Here is a 25,501-nt window from a genome sequence, read left to right on the forward strand (position 1 = left end):
CCAATTGATCTCAGTTTGTCAGTCAGAGTAGCCACTCATTTATGTAATTTGTCTGTTATTAAAAAAGATTCAGCTATTGTCTTCTGTCATGTAAATTACGTAGAATTGCATGAAAAAAACAAAGCCATGGGGCCAATGATTTCTTAATTCGGCCAGCCTATGCTCGGGAACTTTAGAGTCCATATGTTAGTTATCAATATGTCGTTTTGGATGTTGATTTGATAATAGTGGATGTACACTGAACATCACCCCTCATAAATCTCGTTAAAATGCAGTGCTGGCTACTTTTTCTAAGTGGGTTTCATGGAATAACAAACCGGAGGAAAATGTATGTAGTTCTTTCTTTATCATTTTGGGGATGATTGTAAATTGTATGTTGTGTGCAGTGACATGTCTGACTGTGAACCTAATCACGGTGTGCTTCCTTGAAAGCCTACTGAAGGCATGGCCAAGCCTATGTAAAAATATGACCAAAAGGTTTTACAAAAATATTCCAAAGCAAGCTTGTCCTCAAACAACTGTCAAATTGTTTTCCCAACACGACTGACAATAGTTAAGAGCCATAACACTCATTTATCCACTAACAGGATGGAAAATGTAAATCGATGGGGCTGTAAAATACTAAATCACATTATAGATTTGAGGACAAATTAATCATCTCCTTCCTGTCCCGGGCTTGTGAAGTTAATTTCTTTCTCCAGACAAGCGTCTAGTCTAGCCACTCCTCCGCATCCGTTACAGCTGCTGATCACTCGCGCTATCCTCTCAGCCACGAGGTGTCCACGCGCAGTTCCCGGGTGGTGATTGGTTAAAGACCACACAAACATATTTTTCAACCAATGACAGTGATGTGCATGCGCTGAGCCATGATGTGCATTCTGCTTCCACATGCTCAGCTGAGGTGATCGCCAACCCTGGTGAATCACTGGCTGGTCTCCTCATATAAAAGCTGCGCTCCTTGGTTTATAGTGCGCACTGTTAACATGAGAGTAGGTAACACATGAGTTTAGTCGTACGCTATAAAGCAAGCATTTTGCTCTGCTTCACAATCGTAGACCTCTGATCCTCACTCAATCATATTGACAGTCTAATTGAAAAACAAAACTTCGAATTGGAATAGCTCTGAACTTCTTGCAGTTCAAATCTTCTTCGACTTGGATATCGATTAAATAGCCAACATGGTTGTTATGTCAAAGACAGTGAAGACCTTCGAGGTTATTTTCAGCGATCCTAGCAAGACTTTTTACTGCAGTGGAGACAAAGTTGCCGGGAAGATCCTGGTGGAAGTAGCTGAGGTGACGAGAGTCTCGGCTATGAAAGTGCTCGGAGTTGGATGCGCAAAAGTGGAATATGCCAAAGGAAAGCAGAAATGCCGAGAGGAGAATGAGTACTTGAGATACGAAGAGGTTGTTCAACTTGATGACCATCCAGCTGGTAAGATCCTCCTAGAATTTTTTTTCCAAGCAATCAATATGATAACTTGTTTTCAAGTGTAGCCATGTGGATGCCCGTTTAACTGGTGCTGCTGTAGATGATGAGTAACTTGCTAGCTAAGGTTAGTGACTCAAATCAATTTCGTGATTATGACATGCATTTCAAATGTCACTGTAAGGGTCGAATTACAGATGAATGTGAAATAACGGTATTAGGTCAGTTTACCAAGCAGTTATATTTGCTGTTATTTAGACTGGAAGTGTCCACTACTTATGAGGAGTCATTGATTTTAGAGTTGAATGAACAATGCAAAAGATTCTGGCAGCATTAACTGAGCAGTGCATGGTCAGTCGATACAGGGAATCCCCTGTATCAAGCATTTAGTATCTATGTTTCACCATACTTGGCAGAGTGACATGGTGTCCTTGGAAAATCCCCAACACAAGGCTTGGCAGGAAGTTAACATAGCTAACAAGTCAACAAACCAACCTTTTGCCTGATTAGTGGAATTGGCAAGATAAATCACCTTTATTAAATAGCTTTCTTTTCATTTTCAGATCATGATGGATCAGTTATCCTTAGACCTGGCAACAAGTATGAGTACATGTTTGGATTTGAGCTCCCCCAGCAAGGGTAAGTCTCTGCATTGGCCTGTATTCTTTTATTGGGTCAATACAATAAATCTTCCTCTATGGGTCTGTGGCTCTGTCTTATCTTTACCTTTTTGTTTCCCCAAAGGCAGATTGTGTCTTCCTACAAGGGCAAGTTTGGCTATGTCCAATACTACGTCAAGGCCTTTATGGAGAGGCCTGCTCAGCCTGCCCTGGAGTGCAAGAAACACTTTGAGGTGGAGGAGCCCCTGGATGTGAACACACCAGATCTGTTGGTGAGTTCATCTCTCACTTACTGCAGCCTGAACTGCAAAAGTAGAAATAGCTGAGTTGCATGCTAACTTGCCACTTGAAGTCTGAAAGGAAACTCATCTTTAATAGTATTTCTGATATACAACATATGACATTTTGAAAGCATTAAGAGTGAGCAGTCTGTATTGCAGATTTTTCCCTTGAGCTATAATTTTAAATGTGGGATTAGTCGGGTCCTGAAGTAAAGCTTCAGGTCGGGCACCTCTGTCATATCCTGCGCATCTGCCTTCCTTGTAAAGCCTTAAAGCATGGACAGATTTGAACACCTGCAATTCAGGTCATAGACCCTTGAAGTCCTCAAATTATTAAGTTAACTCGGCATTTATGTGGACATGAAGGAATAGAGATATTGAATTGGAGCTCTAAAAAAACATGGTTAAACATCTGTTCAAGTGAGCCCCTGTGAAACCACTATTTTTCTTGTCCGCTCTTCAGTCTCCTACAGGTGGCATGAAGGAGAAGAAGGTCACCTGCATGTTCATTCCTGACGGCCAGGTGTCCCTGAACGCCAAGATTGACCGCAAGGGGTTCTGTGAGGGTGAAGACATCTGCATCTGCGCCAAGTTTGAGAACACCTGCTCACGGATTGTGATCCCCAAGGCGGCCATCATCTCCAAGCACACCTACCAGGCCAATGGCAGGACCAAGGTCTTCCGTCAGAAGCTCTCCTCAGTGCGCGGCAACCACATCATCTCCGGCATGTGCGACGCCTGGCAGGGCAAGACCATCCGGGTGCCCAAGATCAAGCCCTCCATGCTGGGCTGCAACATCATCCGTGTAGAGTATGCCCTCATGGTGAGCATCTTGATCCTCTCCAACTAGCATAATAGCATAGTGCTAATGGTTTTGGTGGTAAGCAGCCGTTTCTAGTAGCAAAGAACTTTCATTGGGGAAATTAAGTGTATTGATCAACCTTCAAACTAACGCATCATAGACATGCTTGTAATACTATGGTCATTACTGTAAATCCGCCAGATCCCTTAGTTGGATAAGGGGATTAGCCAAGTGACCGCACTAGTTTAGACATGCAACCTTTTGAAATGGCCACTCGGCAAGTCTGGTTTCAAATGTTATCTCTTCCCCCAGATCTACATGCACATCCCAGGCAGCGAAAAGCTGATCCTGGAGCTGCCGCTGGTCATAGGCACAGCCGGCCTGGGAAGCCGCACCAACAGCATGAGCAGCACAGATGGCTCGGTCAGCAACGCCTCAGCCAGCTGGGTGTCCCTGCGCATGCCTTCTGCTCCCCCCAGCTACTGTGACGTCACGCGTGACTGCCGCCTGGACCAGCCCCTCACGCCCCTGCTGAATGACTACGATGGCGACGACAGCCCCATCTTCATGCACGCCTCTGCATTCCAGTTCCCGAACCTTCCTGCCTACTCTGAGGTGAGTCTCGAAAATAAATGCAGTGATTAAGTGATATCTCCATGATGGTACTAGTTGAAGGGTGATTGAATTGATGAGCAGGTGATCTAACAAAGCGTCTCGTCTGTTTCAGGTTGATGAGGAGTTCAGTGGAAACGCTCACATGCTTCAGGTCTGCTGAACTATCTTGTCGCTTCCAGAACTCTGGTCCACTGCACAAGGGCCACTTTCGGCACTTAGCTCACTTGAGTTGAAGAGCCAAACTACTTGTTGAACGGACTTTGAGAAGTGATGTGGCGGATATCGGAGCTGGCCCTGCATCGAGAAAGGAAGAGGATGTAAAGGGCAAGAGGCTGAAGTGTTCTTGTGCCCGTGCTGTCGGCAATCTTTGCTGCGCCATCTAAGCTGATCTTGTTCTGTTTCCTTCTGAACTGTTGCTGTTCTGGTTTCAGAACGTGACACTGCAGACCTTGTGGTTTGCGATGTCTTGTCGATTAGTTTCCCACCGGGGTTAAGCACATGTTGACAAGTCCCCAACTGATTATGAATAAGCTCTTTGCTTGTTGGGTGTCCGTCCTTCATAGTGTGTAGTCAATTCATATAATTCCTGTATTTCATGAAAATTGGGATTTCATCTGAGGAACCATATTTTTGTTGATTTCTAGAATGAAAGTTAGCAATTTTGTTATGGAGTTTGTTTGACAGACAGATGTTTGTTTGACAGACAGATGTTAAGAGAATATTTGTTGCTTTTGATAATTGCGGAATGTTGAGAGATATATTCTCCCAAGGGACAATTGTGCCGAGTCCATATATTTTTCTGTACCAGTGTTTTTTAAAAATGTTAATTCTATGTGGTATTGCACTTTCTTATGGATGCATATTGCTCTGTAACTGCCTACAGGAGATCTCCTGGTTTAGATTTGTTTGTTTCTGTTGAAAAAAAAAAAAAAAAAAAAGGTTTCTGTTATGTTTGAGTGTCCAAAACAAACCTCAATATATTATGGCAAGGGCTCAAATTGTTTCTTATTCCAAATGAGGGCTGAATCACTAAGCCAAACTGGGGTGTATTTAGTCTTAACTCCTCGCACATGCTATCAGACGTTGACAAATGAACTTATGTGAATATTATTGTCAGTATATTTGGTTTCTCCTAGACAGCGTTTCACTGTGGGATGCCTAAGTAGGCCCTCAACTGAATGACTGTAAGACTGATCTGTGAGAACACATGCAATGCATCTTTTATATTTTGTCCAGATCATAAATGAAAAGTTTTTTTTTGTATGAGACCCTATGGGTTAATATCTATTAATAAAAAGTTGAAATTAATTTGTCTTGTGGTACATACAAATCTAATGGCATGACGACAACCTACAATCATTACGGTTTAGCCAAGTGTTAATGGTACCAGGCCACAATTGCTTATAGAGATGGTCCCTTTGCTGAAAGGGAATTTTAATTAAAAGCCTAGGGTGGGATTCAATCTGTATTGCAGAATATCCTCGTTATAGCTCCATTTAAAGACGATGTTCCTGCATTCACTGTAAATTCATGTTGGCGCAATGGGAAAATGTTTTATGCAGATCTTCTGCGATATGGATTGAGTTCTTCCCCTAGTATTTACACAATGGTTCTGAAACCTTCGCTTTCACCAAATTCCATTTTATAACCAGTCATACTGACTTATTTTTTTTATTGAACTTGTGCAATTACAGCTTCACGACTATTGGAGGTAGCACCTTTCAGAACTAAAATCGGGCACAATTTTTCAAGAGACCACGATAACGAGCAAATATACTTGCACTGGGATTCAATCTGATTGCACTTTGCAATGCATGTTTTAAAGGCAATGTTACCCCATTCACAGTAAATGCTGCATATGGCTCCTCAATCGGAAATGGCCTTTAAATGACACATTGTGCAAATCCACAATTGATTTCGATCCCTACCTTTCCTGTAAAAACTTCCCCTGCCCTACCAACTGAACAAGGATAAACACAATTCTTTGGAAACATTCCCTTCATGAAATAGGTCAAGACAAACCGAAATACTGTTTACCTAGCTAGAAAAGATACTTGAAAGGCATTTCAAATGAGAGTGGAGCTAATGCAGGCTTAGTTTAGTCGTGCTATGCATGGTGTATACACTATTGGTTTTGTGACCTTTCTCATCGTCTTTGGGAAGCTTGTACTTTTATCCTTTCAAGTTACCTCCATGTCTAGTGATCCCAATTACGTTTTGTAAATAGAGGGAGATCAAAAGAACACATGTCCCCAGGTTTTTACCACTTCACCTTATAAAGAAATGTCCTCTCACTGTCAACTGCGTTTATTTTCAGCAAACTTAACGTGTAAATATTTGTATGAACATAAGATTCAATAACTGAGACATAAACTGAACAAGGTCAACAGACATGTGACTAACAGAAATGGAATAATGTGTCCATGAACAAAGGGGGGGTCAAAATCAAAAGTAACAGTCGGTATCTGGTGTGGCCACCAGCTGCATTAAGTACTGCAGTACATCTCCTCCTCATGGACTGCACCAGATTTGCCAGTTCTTGCTGTGAGATGTTACCCCACTCTTCCACCAAGGCACCTGCAAGTTCCCGGACATTTCTGGGGGGAATGGCCCTAGCCCTCACCCTCCGATCCAACAGGTCTCAGACGTGCTCAATGGGATTGAGATCCGGGCTCTTTGCTGGCCATGGCAGAACACTGACATTCTTGTCATGCAGGAAATCACGCACAGAACGAGCAGTATGGTTGGTGGCAATGTCATGCTGGAGGGTCATGTTAGGATTCTCCTGCAGGAAGGGTACCACATGAGGGAGGAGGATGTCTTCCCTGTAACGCACAGCGTTTTGCAATGACAACAAGCTCAGTCCGATGATGCTGTGACACACCCTCCACCTCCAAATCGATCCCGCTCCAGAGTATGGGCCTCAGTGTAACGCTCATTCCTTCGACGATAAACGCGAATCCGACCATCACCACTGGTGAGACAAAACCGCGACTCGTTAGAGGAGAGCACTTTTTGCCAGTCCTGTCTGGTCCAGCTACGGTGGGTTTGTGCTCATAGGCAATGTTGTTGCCGGTGATGTCTGGTGAGGACCTGCCTTACAACAGGCCTACAAGCCCTCAGTCCAGCCTCTCTCAGCCTATTGCGGACAGTCTGAGCACTGATGGAACTCGGGAAGTTGTTGTTGCCATCTGTCCCGCAGGTGTGATGTTCGGATGTACCAATCCTGTGCAGGTGTTGTTACATGTGGTCTGCCACTGCGAGGACGATCAGCTGTCCGTCCTGTCTCCCTGTAGCACTGTCTTAGGCGTCTCACAGTACGGACATTGCAATTTATTTCCCTGGCCACATCTGCAGTCCTCATGCCTCCTTGCAGCATGCCTAAGGCACATTCACGCAGATGAGCAGGAACCCTGGGCATTTTTCTTTTGGTGTTTTTCAGAGTCAGTAGAAAGGTCTCTTTAGTGTCCTAAGTTTTCATAACTGTGACCTTATTTGCCTACGGTCTGTAAGCTGTTAGTGTCTTAACGACCATTCCACAGGTGCATGTTCATTAATAGTTTATGGTTCATTGAACAAGCATGGGAAACAGTGTTTAAACCTTTTACAATGACGATCTGTGAAGTTATTTGGATTTTTACGAATGATCTTTGAAAGACAGGGTCCTGAAAAGGGGACATTTCTTTTTCTGCTGAGTTTATGTCCCAAATTAGATGGCTTTCTCCTTTTTGTCTGTCTAGCGTGGGAATCCAAAGTCATGTCATTTTGCTTATATTACCTGAATGCGATGGTTATCCTACAAACCTGTGGCCAGACTATTTTGGTAATTTGGCCTTTTAACACTTCATTGAGGGAGACAGGCAGAGGACTCCTTAATTGTTTGTGCCCTTGTCTGGTCAGTGATGGATTCAGTCAAGACTGAGGGCCCAAGAAGCATGAACAGGGGTCATTTTTCCTAAGCATATTCTCTGCTCTTTCGGTGCTGACGTGCCTGAGTGCTACTCCTGTGGGTAGAGCGATAAGGGCCGTCGCTTATCTTCTGTCCAGCAGCTCCACCCCCTCTCTTCTCTGACTTAACCTCTGAAGCCTATGCTTCAATTTCACTTTCTGTCTGAACATATAGGGTTGATCCTAAGTTGAGATCCGCAAGGCCTGACTCTTCAGACGTCATAGGGTCACCGGTCACATGACCTGGGGAAACCTTAACAAATGTTTTTCCTGGGCCCATCCCTCGTATCCATTCAGGATCCCCTCACATTTGTGGACACATGGCCTCACACAGCTCTGTGAGGTCACACCGACTAGCTACGTTAATAGTAGAAGTGCCCATCCTCATGCCGTGCCATGCTTTTCTATTACCATTTTTCCAACATCTGCACTAATGTACATGTTTGGTTTGGCCATATGTCATGGGTGGGCAGTTCCATGTACAGGTGTATACAACTTCCCTATGGTCAAAGGATAAGGGTGGCATTGTACAGATTTAAAAAACTGTAATGTCCACCTTCTTCTGGAAACATTCCCAAAGTTAATGGTTGACCAAAGGAGTAGCAGATGGTGAACTGAAATGGTTGAAACCCGCCCACGCATATCGGTTAATGACTGTTTCCCTTGAGATTGTTCCACTCCATTGCGTCACCATTACTTGCCCATTCTGAACTTAATGAGTGGGTATGGCTAATATAGTGGCTGTGGAAGAAATATCAACAGCACATAACAGAGCTACCCACATGAAAAAAATACTATAGGAAATGTTATAAATAATATAGTATTCACTTTACTGTACTGTAGTATGCACTGTAGTGTTTTTGCGGACTAATATTGTAGTAATTACAGTTAAAGCTGCAATATGTAACTTTTTGGGCGACCTGACCAAATTCACATAGAAATATGAGTTATAGATCTGTCATTATAATTGCAAGCAAGTTTAAGAAGTGGTAGATCTGTTCTATGTGTTTTTGCGGACTGTAGTGTTTTTGCGGACATTACTGTAGTACTTACTACAGAGTTTTTGGGGGATAATACTGTAGTATTTACTATAATATTCTACAGTATAGTACAACATTATATAGCAAGTACTACACATGATCGAGGGACACTACAGTGTGTGTAGTATAGTGTTCTACAGTATACTACAGTTTACTAGAGAATTCTATATATTCTATATATTCCCTACTCAAAATCAAATCAAATTTGATTTGTCACGTGCGTCAAATACAACAGGTGTAGACCTTACAGTGAAATGTTTACTTACAAGCCCTTAACCAACAATGCAGTTTTAAGAAAAATACCCCCCAAGAAAGTAACAAATAATTAAAGAGCAGCAGTAAAATAACAATGGCGAGGCTAGGGGTACTGGTACAGAGTCAATGTGCAGGGGTACCGGTTAGTCAAGGTAATATGTACATGTAGGTAGAGTTATTAAAGTGACTATGCATAGATAATAACAGAGAGTAGCAGCAGCGTAAAAGAGGGGGGGGGGCAATGCAAATAGTCTGGGTAGCCATTCGATTAGATGTACAGGAGTCTTATGGCTTGGGGGTAGAAGCTTTTTAGAAGCCTCTTGAACCTAGACTTGGTGCTCCAGTACTGCTTGCCATGCGGTAGCAGAGAGAACAGTCTATGACTACGGTGGCTGGAGTCTTTGAAAATTTTTAGGACCATCTTCTGACACTGCCTGGTATAGAGGTCTTGGATGGCAGGAAGCTTGGCCCCAGTGATGTACTGGGCCGTACACATTACCCTCTGTAATGCCTTGCGGTCGGAGGCCGAGGAGTTGCCATACCAGGCAGTGATGCAACCCGTCAGGATGCTCTCAATGGTAGCTGTAGAACCTTTGAGGATCTGCAGACCCATGGCAAATCTTTTCAGTCTCCTGAGGGGGAATAGGTTTTGTCGTGCCATCTTCATGACTGTCTTGGTGTGCTTGTTAGTTTGTTGGTGATGTGGACGCCAAGGAACTTGAAGCTCTCAACCTGCTCCATTACAGCTCTGTCGATGAGAATGGGGGCGTGCTCAGTCCTCCTTTTCCTGTAGTCCACAATCATCTCCTTTGTCTTGATCACGTTGAGGGAGAGGTTGTTGTCCTTGCACCACACGGGCAGTCTCTTACCTCCTCCCTATAGGCTGTCTCGTCGTTGTTGCTGGTCAAGCCTACCACTGTTGTGTCATCGGCAAAGTTAATGATGGTGTTGGAGTCGTGCCTGGCCGTGCAGTCATGAGTGGACAGGGATTACAGGAGGGGACTGAGCACGCACCCCTGAGGGGTATGTACGTACAGTCACTGTGGGGACGATGTCATCAATGCACTTATTGATGAAGCCAGTGACTGATGTGGTGTAGTCCTCAATGCCATCGGAAGAACTTCGGAACATATTCCAGTCTGTGCTAGCAAAACAGTCCTGTAGCTTAGCATCTGCTTCATCTGACCACTTTCTTATTGACTGAGTCACTGGTGCTTCCTGCTTTATTTTTTTTGTAAGCAGGAATCAGGAGGGTAGAATTATGGTCAGATTTGCCAAATGAAGGGTGAGGGAGAGCTTTGTATGTGTCTCTGTGTGTGGAGTAAAGGTGGTCTAGATATTTGTTGTCCTATTTTGTTGCCTTACAACCTGGAATTAAATTTGATTATTGTATTATTTGATTTACACAACATGCCTACCACTTTGAAGATGCAAAATATTATTTATTGTGAAACAAACAAGAAATAAGGTTAAAAATACTGAAAACTTGAGCGTGCATAACTATTCACCCCCCCAAAGTCAATACGTTGTAGAGCCACCTTTTGCAGCAATTACAGCTGCAAGTCTCTTGAGGTATGTCTCTAAAAGCTTGGCACATCTAGCCACTGGGATTTTTGCCCATTCTTCAAGGCAAAACTGCTCCAGCTCCTTCAAGTTGTATGGGTTCCGCTAGTGTACAGCAATCCTTAAGTCATACCACAGATTCTCAATTGGATTGAGGTCTGGGCTTTGACTAGGCCATTCCAAGACATTTAAATGTTTCCCCTTAAACCACTTGAGTGTTGCTTTAGCAGTATGCTTAGGGTCATTGTCCTGCTGGAAGTTGAACCTCCATCCCAGTCTCAAATCTCATGAAGACTGAAACAGGTTTCCCTCAAGAATTTCCCTGTATTCAATGCCATCCATCATTCCTTCAATTCTGACCAGTTTCCCAGTCCCTGCTGATGAAAAACCTCCCCACAGCATGATGCTGCCACCACCATGCTTCACTGTGGGGATGGTGTTCTCGGGGTGATGAGAGGTGTTGGGTTTGCGCCAGACATAGCATTTTCCTTGATGGCCAAAAAGCAACATTTTAGTCTCATCTGACCAGAGTACCTTCTTCCATATGTTTGGGGAGTCTCCCACATGCCTTTTGGCGAACACCAAACATTTTTGCTTATTTATTTCTTTAAGCAATGGCTTTTTTCTGGCTACTCTTCCATAGCACCCAGCTCTGTGGAGTGTACGGCTTAAAGTGGTCCTATGGCTAGATACTCCAATCTCCGCTGTGGAGCTTTGCAGCTTCTTCAGGGTTATCTTTGGTCTCTTTGTTGCCTCTCTGATTAATGCCCTCCTGGCCTGGTCTGTGAGTTTTGGTGGGCAGCCCTCTCTTGGCAAGTTTGTGGTGGTGCCATATTCTTTCAATGTTTTAATAATGGATTTAATGGTGCTCCGTGGGATGTTCAAAGTTTCTGATAGTTTTTTATAACCCAACCCTGTTCTGTACTTCTCCACAACTTTGTCCCTGACCTGTTTGGAGAGCTCCTTGGTCTTCATGGTGCCACTTGCTTGGTGGTACCCCTTGCTATGCGGTGTTGCAGACTCTGGGGCCTTTCAGAACAGGTGTATATATACTAAGATCATGTGACAGATCATGTGACACTTAGATTGCACACAGGTGGACTTTATTAAACGTATTATGTGACTTCTGAAGGTAACTGGTTGCACCAGATCTTTTTTAGGAGCTTCATAGCAAAGGGGGTGAATACATATGCACGCACCACTTAAAAAAAAAAAAATAGTAGAATTGTAGAGATATTTTTTTCATTTCACATTTCACCAATTTGGAGTATTTTGTGTATGTCCATTACATGAAATCCGAATAAAAATCAATTTAAATTGCAGGTTGTAATGCAACAAAATAGGAAAAACGCCAAGGGGGATGAATACTTTTGCAAGGCACTGTATGTTTTTTATGTCGTCGTTCAGCCACGACTTGGTGACACATAAGATATTACAGTTTTTAATGTCTTGTTGGTAGGATATATATGCTTTTTGTTCATCCACTTTATTATCCAGCGATTATACATTTGCCAATAGTACCGATGGCAAAGGCAGATTAGGCACTTGTCGCCGGATCCTCACATGGCACCCCAATCTCCTTCCGCGAAACCTGTTGTCTCTTTCTCTTGCGAATGACGGGGATGAGGGCCTGTTCGGGTGTCTGGAGTAAATCCCTCTCGTCCGACTCATTAAAGAAAAATGTGTCATCCAATTCAAGGTGAGTAATCGCTGTTCTGATGTCCAGAAGCTTTTTTTGGTCATAAGAGACGGTAGCAGAAACATTATGTACAAAATAAGTTACAAACAATGTGAAAAAACAAACATAATAGCACGGTTTGTTAAGAGCCCATAAAACGGCAGCCATCCCCCCAGTGCCATGCCAACTTCAACATCTTATATACCTGAACAACAATTTACAGCAACCTTCAAAGTGGATAATGTCTGGTCAGGGGTATGGCAATGAAGGTGCAAAAAGTCACCATGAAAAAATATCTGGTATGGGGATGGACCAAGGTTTTTCAGATGAGTCACTAACCTTTAACCTTCTTCAGCCTTTGACCTCAGGTCATTCATCTCATGCACTTGTTGTTGACCCTGCCTCCTATAACAGCTCTGCTGCCACGGGGTTAAGGAAGGGGACATGTTTCTGACAGCCCACTCACCAGGGTAAAGCATACATTTTTGTTCAGGTGAACTGTCCCACTGGTTGAATCAATGTTGTTTCCATCTAATTTTAATGACATTACACTGAACCAACAGGGAATAGACATTGAATGGACATCTGTGGCCAGTGGGGTGTGAGTCATTTCTAGTGGTGTAAAGTACTTAAGTAAAAATACTTTAAAGTACTACTTAAGTAGTTTTTTTTGAGGTATCTGTACTTTACTGTTAATATTTTTGACTACTTTTACTTTTACTTCACTACATTCCAAAATAAAATAATGTACTTTTTACTCCATACATTTTCCCTGACACCCAAAAGTACTCATTAGATTTGGAATGCTTAGCAGGACAGGGAAATGGTCCAATTCACACACTTATGAAGAGAACATCCCTGGTCATCCCTACTGCCTCTGACCAGGTGGACTCACTAAACACAAATGCTTAATTTGTAAATCATGCCTACGTGTTCTAGTGTGCTCCTGGCTATCCGTAAATTAAAAAAATAAGAAAATTGTGCCGTCTGGTTTGTTTAATATAAGCACTTTGAAATTATTTATACTTTTACTTGACTTATATTTTTGCAGTTACATTTACTTCTGATACTTTTTTTAAACCTTTATTTAACTATGCAAGTCAGTTAAGAACAAATTCTTATTTACAATGACGGCCTAGGAACAGTGGGTTAACTGCCTTGTTCAGGGGCAGAACGACAGATCCCCTTGTCAGCTCAGGGATTTGATCTAGCAACCTTTCGTTTACTGGCCCAATGCTCTAACCACTAGGCTACCTGCCGCCCGCAACCAAATACCAACATTTGAAGGAGATTTATCTTCAGCTTGGATAGTTACATTTGTGCCACTGATTTAGGGCTCTATTCAATCTGTATTGTGGATGTTCAGCGTTACAGCAGGATTGAAATTACAAGCCAATGTTGCCGCATTAGCGGAGACTGCATTCAACGCTGCATATCTACCCTCAATTGGAAATCACGCAATCTGTAATACTTCAGCAATACAGAATGAATAGATCCCTTAGTCTGGCTTCAATTCCAGTTTTTCTACAAATGAATAATTTATATATTCAATTCACTTCCTAGAATAGGACTAAATCAAATCAAACTTTAAATGCACTTTAAAGTCTGATTTGATTCAGTCCTATTCTTCAACTTTGATTTGGTTGAGATGAGACGTGAATTCAACACATTAATTATTAATTTGTAGACAAACTGGAATTAAAGCCAGACTAAGTCAGTGGTACAGGTGGAACTATCCAAGCTGTATATACATCTTCTTTAAATGTTGATGTGGTGGCATTGACAACCAAACACAATATCACTAAATATCATTACATTTTGAAATCAACCAGAGCTTGAAACCCTAGCTTGAAACTGTATTGTCTATCTTTAGATGAATTCTGGGTTGAATTGAAACAATAGCTGTTGATGACTTTGAAAATGTTATATACAGTGGCAAGCAAACGTATGTGAACCCTTTGGAATTACCTGGATTTCTGCATAAATTGGTCATAACATTTTATCTGAACTTCATCTAGGTCACAACAATAGACAAACACAGTCTGCTTAAACTAATAACACACAAACAATTATACGTTTTCATGTCTTTATTGAACACACCATGTAAACATTCACAGTGCAGGGTGGAAAAAGTATGTGAACCCTTGGATTTAATAACTGGTTGACCCTCCTTTGGCAGCAATAACCTCAACCAAACATTTTATGTAGTTGCAGATCAGACCTGCACAGCGGTCAGGATGAATTTTGGACCATTCCTCTTTACAAAACTGTTTCAGTTCAGCAATATTCTTGGGATATCTGGTGTGAACTACTCTCTTGAGGTCATGCCACAGCATCTCAGTCGGGTTGAGGTCAGGACTCTGACTGGGCCACTCCAGAAGGCGTATTTTCTTCTGTTGAAGCATTTCTGTTGTTGATTTACTTCTGTGTTTTGGGTTGTTGTCCTGTTACATCACCCAACTTCTGTTGAGCTTCAATTGGCGGACAGTTAGCCTAACTTTCTCCTGCAAAATGTCTTGATAAACTTGGGAATTCATTTTTCCGTCAATGATAGCAAGCTGTCCAGGCCCTGAGGCAGCAAAGCAGCCCCAAACCATGATGATCCCTCCACCATACTTTACAGTTGGGATGAGGTTTTGATGTTGGTGTGCTGTGCCTTTTTTTCTCCACACACAGTGTTGTGTTCCTTCCAAACAATTCAACTGTAGTTTCATCTGTCCACAGAATATTTTGCCAGTAGCGCTGTGGAACATCCAGGTGCACTTTTGCAAACTTCAGACGTGCAGCAATGTTTTTTTTGACAGAAGTGGCTTCTTCCGTGGTGTCCTCCAATAAACACCATTCTTGTTTAGTGTTCTACGTGTCGTAGACTCGTCAACAGAGATGTTAACATGTTCCATAGATTTATGTAAGTCTTTAGCGGACACTCTAGGATTCTTCTTAACCTCATTGAGCATGCTGCGCTGTGCTCTTGCAGTCATCTTTGCAGGACGGCCACTCCTAGGGAGAGTAGTAACAGTGCTGAACTTTCTCTATTTATAGACAATTTGTCTTACCACGGACTGATGAACATCAAGGCTTTTAGAGATACTTTTGTAACCCTTTCCAGCTTTATGCAAGACAACAATTCTTAATCTTAGGTCTTCTGAGATCTCTTTTGTTTGAGGCATGGTTCACATCAGGCAATGCTTCTTGTGAATAGCAAACTCAAATTTTGAGAGTGTTTTTTATAGGGCAAGGCAGCTCTAATCTCCAATCTCGTCTCATTGATTGGACTCCAGGTTAGCTGACTCCTGACTCCCAATTAGCTTTTGGAGAAGTCATTAGCCTAAGGGTTCACATACTTTTTCCAACCAACACTGTGAATGTTTAAATTATGCATTCAATATAGACCAAAAAGTACAATCATTTGTGTGTTATTAGTTTAAGCACACTATGTTTGTCTATTGTTGTGACTTAGATGAAGATCAGATCAAATTTGATGACCAATTTATGCAGAAATCCAGGTAATTCCAAAGGGTTCACATACTTCTGCTTGCCACTGTAGGCCTAAATAGCATCATATGAGCATACACAAGTGATCAACTATGGTCACGTTTGCTCTGTTAAACCTACCCTTTGGAATGACTTCAATAGCAACAGTGAATCTATTTAGTTTTTAAGTGGAGATCTCTCAGCAATCATTCACACAATAGCACATTGGTAATAGTCAGTGACAAATATCATAGCTGGGCTTGGTTAAAACCCTGGATGGGAGTCCAAAGGGTAGCTGTAGATAGTAGTTTTTTTCATTTTACATGTAGACTGTGCTTGGCAGCTAAAAGCTAAATTGCAGTACACAACACACACAAGTAAAAAAACATGTTTGTGTGCATAATTGTACGTCTGTGATATTTGTCCCTACCTGCCTGTGTAGCACATGGAGATTTGGTTGTGTGAAACATACTCCTCAGCCTGAAGTTTCCCCACTTGCCCCATCAAAATCCATCAATCTAAAATTCAAAATCAAATCGCTAAATGATCCATGGTAAAACCATCTTAAAACAATTCCATTGTCAGCCCCCCCAACAGCTTAGAACTTTAGAGGCTTTAGGGGAACATTCTATGTACACTTAACAAAAATATAAACGCAATATGTAGTGTAGGTCCCATGTGTCATGAGATAAAATAAAGAAATAATAATAATCCATACGCACAAAAAGCTTATTTCTCTCAAATGTTTTGCACAAATTTCTTTAAATCCCTGTTAGTGAGCATTTCTCCTTTGCCAAAATAATCCATCCACCAGACAGGTGTGGCATATCAAGAAGCTGATTAAACAGCATGATTACACAGATTACCTTGTGCTGGGGACAATAAAAGAACACTCTAAAATGTGCAGTTTCTCCACACAGTTTTGCCACACAATGCCACAGATGTCTGAAGTTTTGAGGGAGCGTACAATTGGCATGCTGACTGCAGGAATGTCCATCAGAGAATTTGACAGTACATCCAACCGGCCTCACAACCGCAGACCACGTGTAACCACACCAGCCCAGGACCTCCACATCCGGCTTCTTCACCTGCTGTATCGTCTGAGACCAGCCATCCGGACAGCTGATGAAACTGTGGATTTGCACAACCAAAGAATTTCTTCACAAACTGTCAGAAACAGTCCGTCTCTGAAGCTCATCTGCGTGCTCGTCATCCTCACCAGGGTCTTGACCTGACTGCAGTTTGGTGTCGTAACTGACTTCAGTGGGCAAATGCTCAACTTCGTTGGCCACTGGCATGCAGGAGAAGTGTGCTCTTCACTGTTTCAACTGTACCGGGTAGATGGCAGACAGCGTGTATGGCGTCGTGTGGGCGAGCGATTTGCTGACGTTGCTAACATAGTGCCCAATGGTGGAGGTGGGGTTATGGTATGGGCAGGTATAAGCTGCGGACAACTAACACAATGGCATTTTATCGATGTCAATTTGAAGGCATAGAGATACCGTGATGAGATCCTGCGGCCCATTGTCGTGCCATTCATCCACCGCCATCCCCTCAAGTTTCAGCATGATAATGCACGGCCCCATGTCGCAAGGATCTGTACACAATTCCTGGAAACTGAAACTGTCCCAGTTCTTCAATGGCCTGCATACTCAACAGACATGTCTCCCATTGAACATGTTTGGGATGCTCTGGATCGACGTGTATGACAGCGTGTTCCAGTTCCCGCCAATATCCAGAAACTTTGCACAGCCATTGAAGAGTAGTGGGACAACATTCCACAGGTCACAATCAACAGCCTGATCAACTCTATGCAAAGGAGATGTGTTGCGCTGCATGAGGTAAATGGTGGTCACACCAGATACTGACTGGTTTTCAGATCCACGCCCCCACTTAAAAAAAAAAGTTATCTGTGACCAACAGATGCATATCTGTATTCCCCGTTATGTGAAATCCATAGAATAGGGCCTAATGAATTTATTTCAATTGACTGATTTCCTTATATGAACTGTAACGCAGTAAAATTGTTGAAATTGTTGCGTTTATATTTTAGTTCAGTACAGAATGCTGACTAATTTACCTGTCATTCTGGTCATGTGAGTCACTTAATTAGGGTTTGCGTACCCTTAGTCACACCTTTTTAAGAAAAAATGTATCCCCAATTCTGAAACATTTTTATTGGCGTAGCACAGAAAAGAAGATACACAAAACCACACAGAACAAAAGGTTAGCTAAATAATAGACGATGCATATAAGCATGATGGAAGATTAAACATAAACTGAGTATACAAAAAAGTAAGAACACGTGCTCTTTCCATGTCATAGACTGACCAGCTGAATCCAGGTGAAAGCTATGATCCCTTATTGATGTCACTTACATCCACTTCAATCAGTGTAGGTGAAGGGGAGGAGACAGGTTAAAGAAGGATTTTTAAGCCTTGAGACAATTGAGATGGGCCAAAATTCACCCAACTTAAGCTTGTGGAAGGCTACTGAAATGTTTGACCCAAGTTAAACAATTTAAAGGCAATGCTACCAAATACTAATTGAATGTATGTAAACTTCTGACCCACTGGGAATGTGATGAAATAAATAAAAGCTGAAATAAATCATTCTCTTTGCTATTATTCTGACATTTCACATTCTTAAAATAAAGTGGTGATCCTAACTGACCTAAGACAGGGAATTTTTACTAGGATTAAATGTCAGGAATTGTGAAAAACTGAGTTTAAATGTATTTGGCTAAGGTATATGTAAACTTCCGACTAGAGTTATTAGAGTTATTAAAGTGACTATGCATAGATGATAACAACAGAGAGTAGCAGCAGTGTAAAGGGGGGGGGGGGGGGGGGGGGCAATGCAAATAGTCTGGGTAGCCATTTGATTAGGTGTTCAGGAGTCTTATTGCTTGGGGGTAGAAGCTGTTTAGAAGCCTTGTGCACCTAGACTTGGTGCTCCGGTACCGCTTGCCGTGCGGTATCAGAGAGAACATTATATGACTAGGTTGGCTGGAGTCTTTGAACATTTTTAGGGCCTTCCTCTGACACCGCCTGGTATAGAGTCCCTGGATGGCAGGAAGCTTGGCCCCAGTGATGTACTGGGCCGTTCGCACTACCCTCTGTAGTGCCTTGCGGTCATGGGCCAAGCAGTTGTCATACCAGGCAGTGATGCAACCAGTCAGGATGCTCTCGATGGTGCAGCTGTAGGACCTTCTGAGGATCTGAGGACCCATGCCAAGTCTTTTCGGTCTCCTGTGGTGGAATAGGTTTTGTCATGCCCTTTCACGACTGTCTTGGTGTGCTTGGACCATGTTAGTTTGTTGGTGAAGGAACTTGAAGCTCTCAACCTGCTCCACTGCTACCCCGTCCTCCTCCCTATAGGCTGTCTCGTCATTGTCGGTGATCAGGCCTACCACTGTTGTGTCGTCTGCAAATTGAATAATGGTGTTTTAGTCGTGCCTGGCCGTGCAGTCATGAGTGAACAGGGAGTACAGGAGGGGACTGAGAATGCACCCCTGAGGGGGCGTCCCATCAGAAAGTCCAGGATCCAGTCGCAGAGGGAGGTGTTTAGTCCCAGGGTCCTTAGCTTAGTGATGAGCTTTGAGGGCACTATGGTGTTGAACGCTGAGCTGTAGTCAATGAATAGCATTCTCACATAGGTGTTCCTTTTGTCCAGGTGGGAAAGGGCAGTGTGGAGTGCAATAGAGATTGCATTATCTGTGGATCTGTTGGGGCGGTATGGAAATTGAAGTGGGTCTAGGGTTTCTGGGATAATGGTGTTGATGTGAGCCATGACCAGCCTTTCAAAGCACTTCATGGCTACAGACGTGAGTGCTACGGGTCGGTGGTCATTTAGGCTGGTTACCTTAGAGTTATTGGGCACAGGCACTATGGTGGTCTGCTTAAAACATGTTGGCTATACAGACTCGGACAGAGAGAGGTTGAAAATGTCAGTGAAGCCACTTGCCAGTTGGTCAGCGCATGCTCACAGTACACGTCCTGGTAATCCGTCTGGCCCTGCGGCCTTGTGAATGTTGACCTGTTTAAAGGTCTTACTCACATCAGCTGCGGAGAGCGTGATCACACAGTCTTCCGGAACAGCTGGTGCTCTCATGCATGTTTCAGTGTTATTTGCCTCGAAGCGAGCATAGAAGTAGTTTAGCTCGTCTGGTAGCTCTCGGCTATGCTTCCCTTTGTAGTCTGTAATGGTTTGCTAGCCCTGCCACATCCGACGAGCATCAGAGCCGGTGTAGTATGATTCAATCTTAGTCCTGTATTGACACTTGCGTTTTTGGTGATTCATCGGAGGGCATAGCGTGATTTCTTATAAGCTTCCTAGTTAGAGTTCCGCTGCTTGAAAGCGGCAGCTCTAGCCTCTAGCTCAGTGTGTATGTTGCCTGTAATCCATGGCTTCTGGTTGGGGTATGTACGTACGGTCACTGTGGGGATGATGTCATCGATGCACTTATTGATAAAGCCAATGACTGATATGGTGTATTCCTCAATGCCATCGGAGGAATCCCAGAACATATTCAAGTCTGTGCTAGAAAAACAGTCCTGTAGCTTAGCATCTGCTTCATCTGAACACTTTTTTATTGATCTAGTCACTGGTGCTTCCTGCTTAAATTCTTGTTTTCTTATGGCACAATACAGCTCATTCAATGCTGTCTTAGTGCCAGCCTCTGAATGTGGTGGTATGTAAACAGCTACGAGAAATACACACTACAAGCTTGGCGCACCTGTATTTGGGGAGTTTCTCCCATTCTCCCATCACACCAATCACATCACATCTATAAGCCAAACGTCATTGACAGAAAAAAACAATTGCAACTCAATATAAAGAAGGTGTTCCTAATGTTTGGTATACTCAGTGTATACGTAAACAATTAAATAAGAACACACAAAATAGACTTCAGAGTCCCTGGACTTAAAGCAATGAATCCCTTTGAAAATGGAGTACTGTATGTGGCATCGATATGATTCAGAAACAGTTATTCTAGAGTCAAAATTGACTACAAAGTGTAAATATGATAATTTTGGTCATAAAGTTAGTCTCGTCTAAAACAGAGTTTGGAACATCCGTGCATCACAATGGGTAAATGAAGGTTGGATTTTGATTTCACGATGTCCATTTGCCCACTAACATGGGGTGAACAGCTGTGGTGATTGCTCTCTTTCTTGTCATTGTTGCTAGCTATCTGGTCATCCAGAATCAAAACAACACATGGACTTCTGCCCAATTAAAGCGTGCGCATTGTTTTCGTGACGTTGTCAGCTAACCCATCTATAGACATTGAGACAGACCTGCCCAGTAGTTCTGATTTTGTTTACATAAGACCACACATCACAATACTTGCGAAATACTGCACCAAACACTTTAGTTAGATGTAAAATTGCGCAACTAAAATATTTTTTGTAGTTTGGGTACAGCAGAAGGCAATTCAAACACAGCCTGATTCTGAGTATTTTATAATCGCAGTGTAGAAGAGAGATTGGTCTGTAACCCAACTATTCAACTACAATCCCCACAACCCAACCCCAGAGCCAGCGTTATGAAAACAAGTACCATCTCTTGACAGCTATATACTGTATATCTCTGTAGCTGACTGACCATCACCAGAGCTGTCAGCAGCCCCTGTTTATCTCACAATAGATTGGCTGACCAGTGATCCTGTGTTATGTAATGGGGGATACCACCCACCCGCATTCGGGAAGTATTCAGGCCCCTTGACTTTTTCCACATTTTGTTACATTACAGCCTTATTCTAAAATTGATTAAATTGTTTGTTTCCCTCATCAATCTTCAATCTACACACAATGCCCCATAAATACAAAGCAAAAACAGGTTTTTAGAAATGTTTGCAAATTTATTAAAAATCAAAAACTGAAATATCACATTTACATATGTTTTCAGACCCTTTACTCAGTACTTTGTTGAAGCACCTTTGTCAGAGATTACAGCCTTGAGTCTTCTTGGGTATGACACTACAAGCTTGGCGCACCTGTATTTGGGGAGTTTCTCCCATTTTTCTCTGCAGATCCTCTCAAGGTCTGTCAGGTTGGATGGGGAGCATCGCTGCACAGCTATTTTCAGGTCTCTCCAGAGATGTTCGATCGGGTTCAAGTCTGGGCTCTGGCTGGGCCACTCAAGGACATTCAGAGACTCCTGCGTTGTCTTTGCTGTGTGTTTAGGGTCGTTGTCCTGTTGGAAGGTGAAACTTCACCCCAGTCTGAGGTCCTGAGCGCTCTGGAGCAGGTTTTCATCAAGGATCTCTCTGTACTTTGCTCTGTTCATCTTTCCCTCGATCTTGACTAGTTTTCTTGTCCCTGCTGCTGAAAAACATCCCCACAGCATGATGCCGCCACTACCATGTTTCACTGTAGGGATGGTGCCAGGTTTCCTCCAGACGTGACGTTTGGCATTCATGCCAAAGAGTTCAATCTTGGTTTCATCAGACCAGAGAATCTTGTTTCTCATGGTCTGAGAGTCTTTAGGTGCCTTTTGGCAAACTCCAAGCGGGCTGTCATGTGCCTCTTATTGAGGAGTGGCTTCCATCTGGCCACTCTACCATAAAGGCCTGTGTAACGAGTGCGGGCAGCAAATACAGGGAGTGAGTGTTTTAATAAATAAACAAAACAATAAACACGAAACACAAACAACACACCGACGTGAAACAGAGTCAATAATACATGAGGAAAGAACCAAGGGGAGTGACGGCTATAGGGAAGATAATCAAGGAGGTGATGGAGTCCAGGTGAGTGTCATGAGGCGCTGGTGCGCTTGACGATGGTGACAGGTGTGCGGGATAATCAGCAGCCTGATGACCTAGAGGCCGGAGAGGGAGTATCCGTGACTGCCTGATTGGTGGAGTGCTGTAGAGATGGTTGTCCTTCTGGAAGGTTCTCCCATCTCCACAAAGGAACTCTAGAGCTCTGTCAGAGTGACCATCATGTTCTCGGTCACCTCCCTGACAAAGGCCCTTCTCCGCCGATTGCTCAGTTTGGCTGGGTGGCCAGCTCTAGGAAGAGTCTTGGTGGTTCCAAACTTCTTCCATTTAAGAATGATGGAGGCCACTGTGTTCTTGGTGACCTTCAATGCTGCAGACTTTTTTTGGTACCCATCCCCAGATCTGTGCCTGAACACAATCCTCTCTCAGAGCGCTATGGACAATTCCTTCGACCTCATGGCTTGGTTTTTGCTCTGACATGCACTGTCAACTGTGGGACGTTATATAGACAGGTGTGTGCCTCGAATTTACCACAGGTGGACTCCAATAAAGTTGTAGAAACATCTCAAGGATGATCAATGGAAGCAGGATGCACCTGAGCTCAATTTTGAGTCTTATAACAAAGAGTCTGAATACTTATGTAAATAAGGTATCTGTTTTTTTATTCGTAAAAAATTGGCAAAAATTTCAACAAACCTGTTTTCGCTTTGTCATTATGAGGTATTGTGTGTAGATTGCTGAGGATTTTTATTATTTAATCCATTTTAGAATAAGGCTATAACGTAACAAAATGTGGAAAAAGTCAAGAGGTCTGAATACTTTCCCAAGGCACTGTATTTTGGACATGTATGCAAATGATCAAGGCCCCCTAAAAACAACTGAACACTAGAGCCAGTTCTTAAAAACGCTACTGGAAGTCTCGCTATGTTTCATTGGCATATGACAGAAACTATTTCTCAGCCAAGTGTGGAAAGATATCTCCGGTGTTACATTATGGACGTCTTTCACATAGTCATACCAGGTTATGAAGAGGACAAGTCGATGTCCAAAATCGACATGCTATTGCTATGTTTCAACATTGCTGTCATTAGAAAACTGTTGCGTGTATTTATCCCGAAACAAAACCTGTAATTGCATATACGTACATAGCGTGTGCTGTAAACAGTGTTACTCAATGGGAAATATAGGGCACTGGGAGTAACCAGTACTTTATAAAGTACAAAGGCAGAAACCTTATCTGTGTGGACTGCTTATCTGCTAATATAAACAGTTTAGTTTGTGAGCAGCTCCTTACTTTCTTCCACTCAGATTTCTGTGAACTTTTTCCATGGCATTGCATTTGTGCACTCGGGTTATAAATAAAGAGTGTGAGAGCGTTGTAATCCTCGATCCCTCGCTCCCTTTGTCCATTGCATGACCTAGCCAGGGCATACCTCTAATCTTAGGCCCTAAACCTAGCGGAGACAGGAAACGGTTAGCATTAGAGTAATCTCGGTTAACCCAGAACTAAAACCTCATGTAATTTGGTCAGATGCTCTGGGGGGAGACGTGTTAGAAAATGTGATAACGCGATTTGCGAAGTCTCCAGCCTTGTAAATGGAAACTCTCTGCCAAAGCCCCCACCCTTCCTTTCACCTGTGTTTATCATCCATGCAGTGTCAACATGAAATTGTGTGAGCATGTTTCAAATCTTAGCAGTGTCCATTCCATCCCTTTGTTTAAGCCACTCCAACAGATGTGTTTAAAAAGGTTGACTGGCAAAAGAGACATTATACTGTAGCATGCTTGCCAACTGGCTATTGTAAAAGTTTAATATATCAAGCGTGGCAAGGTTTGTGCAGTTTGCTGTCGGAGGTAGCCTCTTCGCTCGGGAGACTCATCGCTGAAAGCTTTATCCCTTACCCCGCAGGCCCTGCACACCACCAGGCACCATTATCATTTGAAGAGGTAAGGTTCAAATGGCTGGTATTGAAAATAAATGTGATTGGAATTGAAAGGAATAATGGTGACAATATATGTTCATAGAAATGCATACTTCACACACTATATGACGTAAAAAAAATATATATATATATGCAATTCGTTCTTTATTAATATTTTTTGAAAATTCTGAAATCAAATGCACTGTATACTATGATAACAATAATTTCAGCAATGTAAAAACACATAGATTAAAACGCATAATTAATGCAGTGGCCATTTACATTTAACTGTTGGCTCCTCTGTCCACCAACATAGCCCAGCAGCCCCATTGGTCAGTGTCCTAGTGAGCCCCTACAGACACCCCATTAGCAACCCAACACTGTTGTTTACTCCACCTGCAACTATTCTTAGAATAGAGCAAGACTCCCCTTTGGACTTGACTCCAATACCTCTCACCTCCTTACCCTCACCCCTTGGCCAATCAAACGCCTAGCTGTCAAAATAGCAGTCCAGGTAACTACAGACAGGGGAAACGAGACACGAGGGAGCGTCAAGTGAGGCCAGGTCAAACCCTGCCCTCCTCCCTTCCATCACCACTTCCCCATTATGTGTGAGCATTTATTACCCTCTCATCACCAACTAATGATGATTGGCATTGTTTTAATGATAGTACCAACCTTGTCAACATGTCCCCACCTCACCAGGATAGGATCCAGGTTCATGCAATTTCCATGGATTTAAAAAATATATATATAATATTTAACCTTTATTTAACCAGGTAGGCAAGTTGAGAACAAGTTCTCATTTACAATTGCGACCTGGCCAATATAAAGCAAAGCAGTTCGACACATACAACAACACAGAGTTACACATGGAGTAAAACAAACATACAGTCAATAATACAGTAGAAAAATAAGTCTATATACAATGTGAGCAAATGAGGTGAGATAAGGGAGGTAAAGGCAAAAAAAGGCCATGGTGGCAAAGTAAATACAATATAGCAAGTAAAACACTGGAATGGTAGATTTGCAGAGGAAGAAAGTGCAAAGTAGAAATATAAATAATGGGGTGTGAAGGAGCAAAATAAAATAAATAAATAAATACAGTAGGGGAAGGGGTAGTTGTATGGGCTAAATTATAGATGGGC

At 42.7% G+C, this 25,501-nt stretch overlaps 1 protein-coding gene across 1 annotated transcript; it reads left to right on the plus strand.

The window, feature by feature from the left end:
* Positions 1 to 961: 961 nt before the first annotated feature.
* On the plus strand, positions 962 to 4,716 carry LOC106570200 (thioredoxin-interacting protein). Its single transcript, XM_014142278.3, has 6 exons — positions 962 to 1,434; positions 1,992 to 2,067; positions 2,173 to 2,320; positions 2,793 to 3,152; positions 3,444 to 3,746; positions 3,859 to 4,716. The coding sequence occupies exons 1-6, from the start codon at positions 1,179 to 1,181 to the stop codon at positions 3,904 to 3,906; spliced, it is 1,191 nt and encodes a 396-aa protein (XP_013997753.1). The 5' UTR covers positions 962 to 1,178; the 3' UTR covers positions 3,907 to 4,716.
* The last annotated feature ends 20,785 nt before the right edge of the window (positions 4,717 to 25,501 follow it).

Source organism: Salmo salar, chromosome 14, assembly GCF_965601325.2.
Source record: "Salmo salar chromosome 14, fSalSal1, whole genome shotgun sequence".
Lineage (NCBI taxonomy): Eukaryota > Metazoa > Chordata > Actinopteri > Salmoniformes > Salmonidae > Salmo > Salmo salar.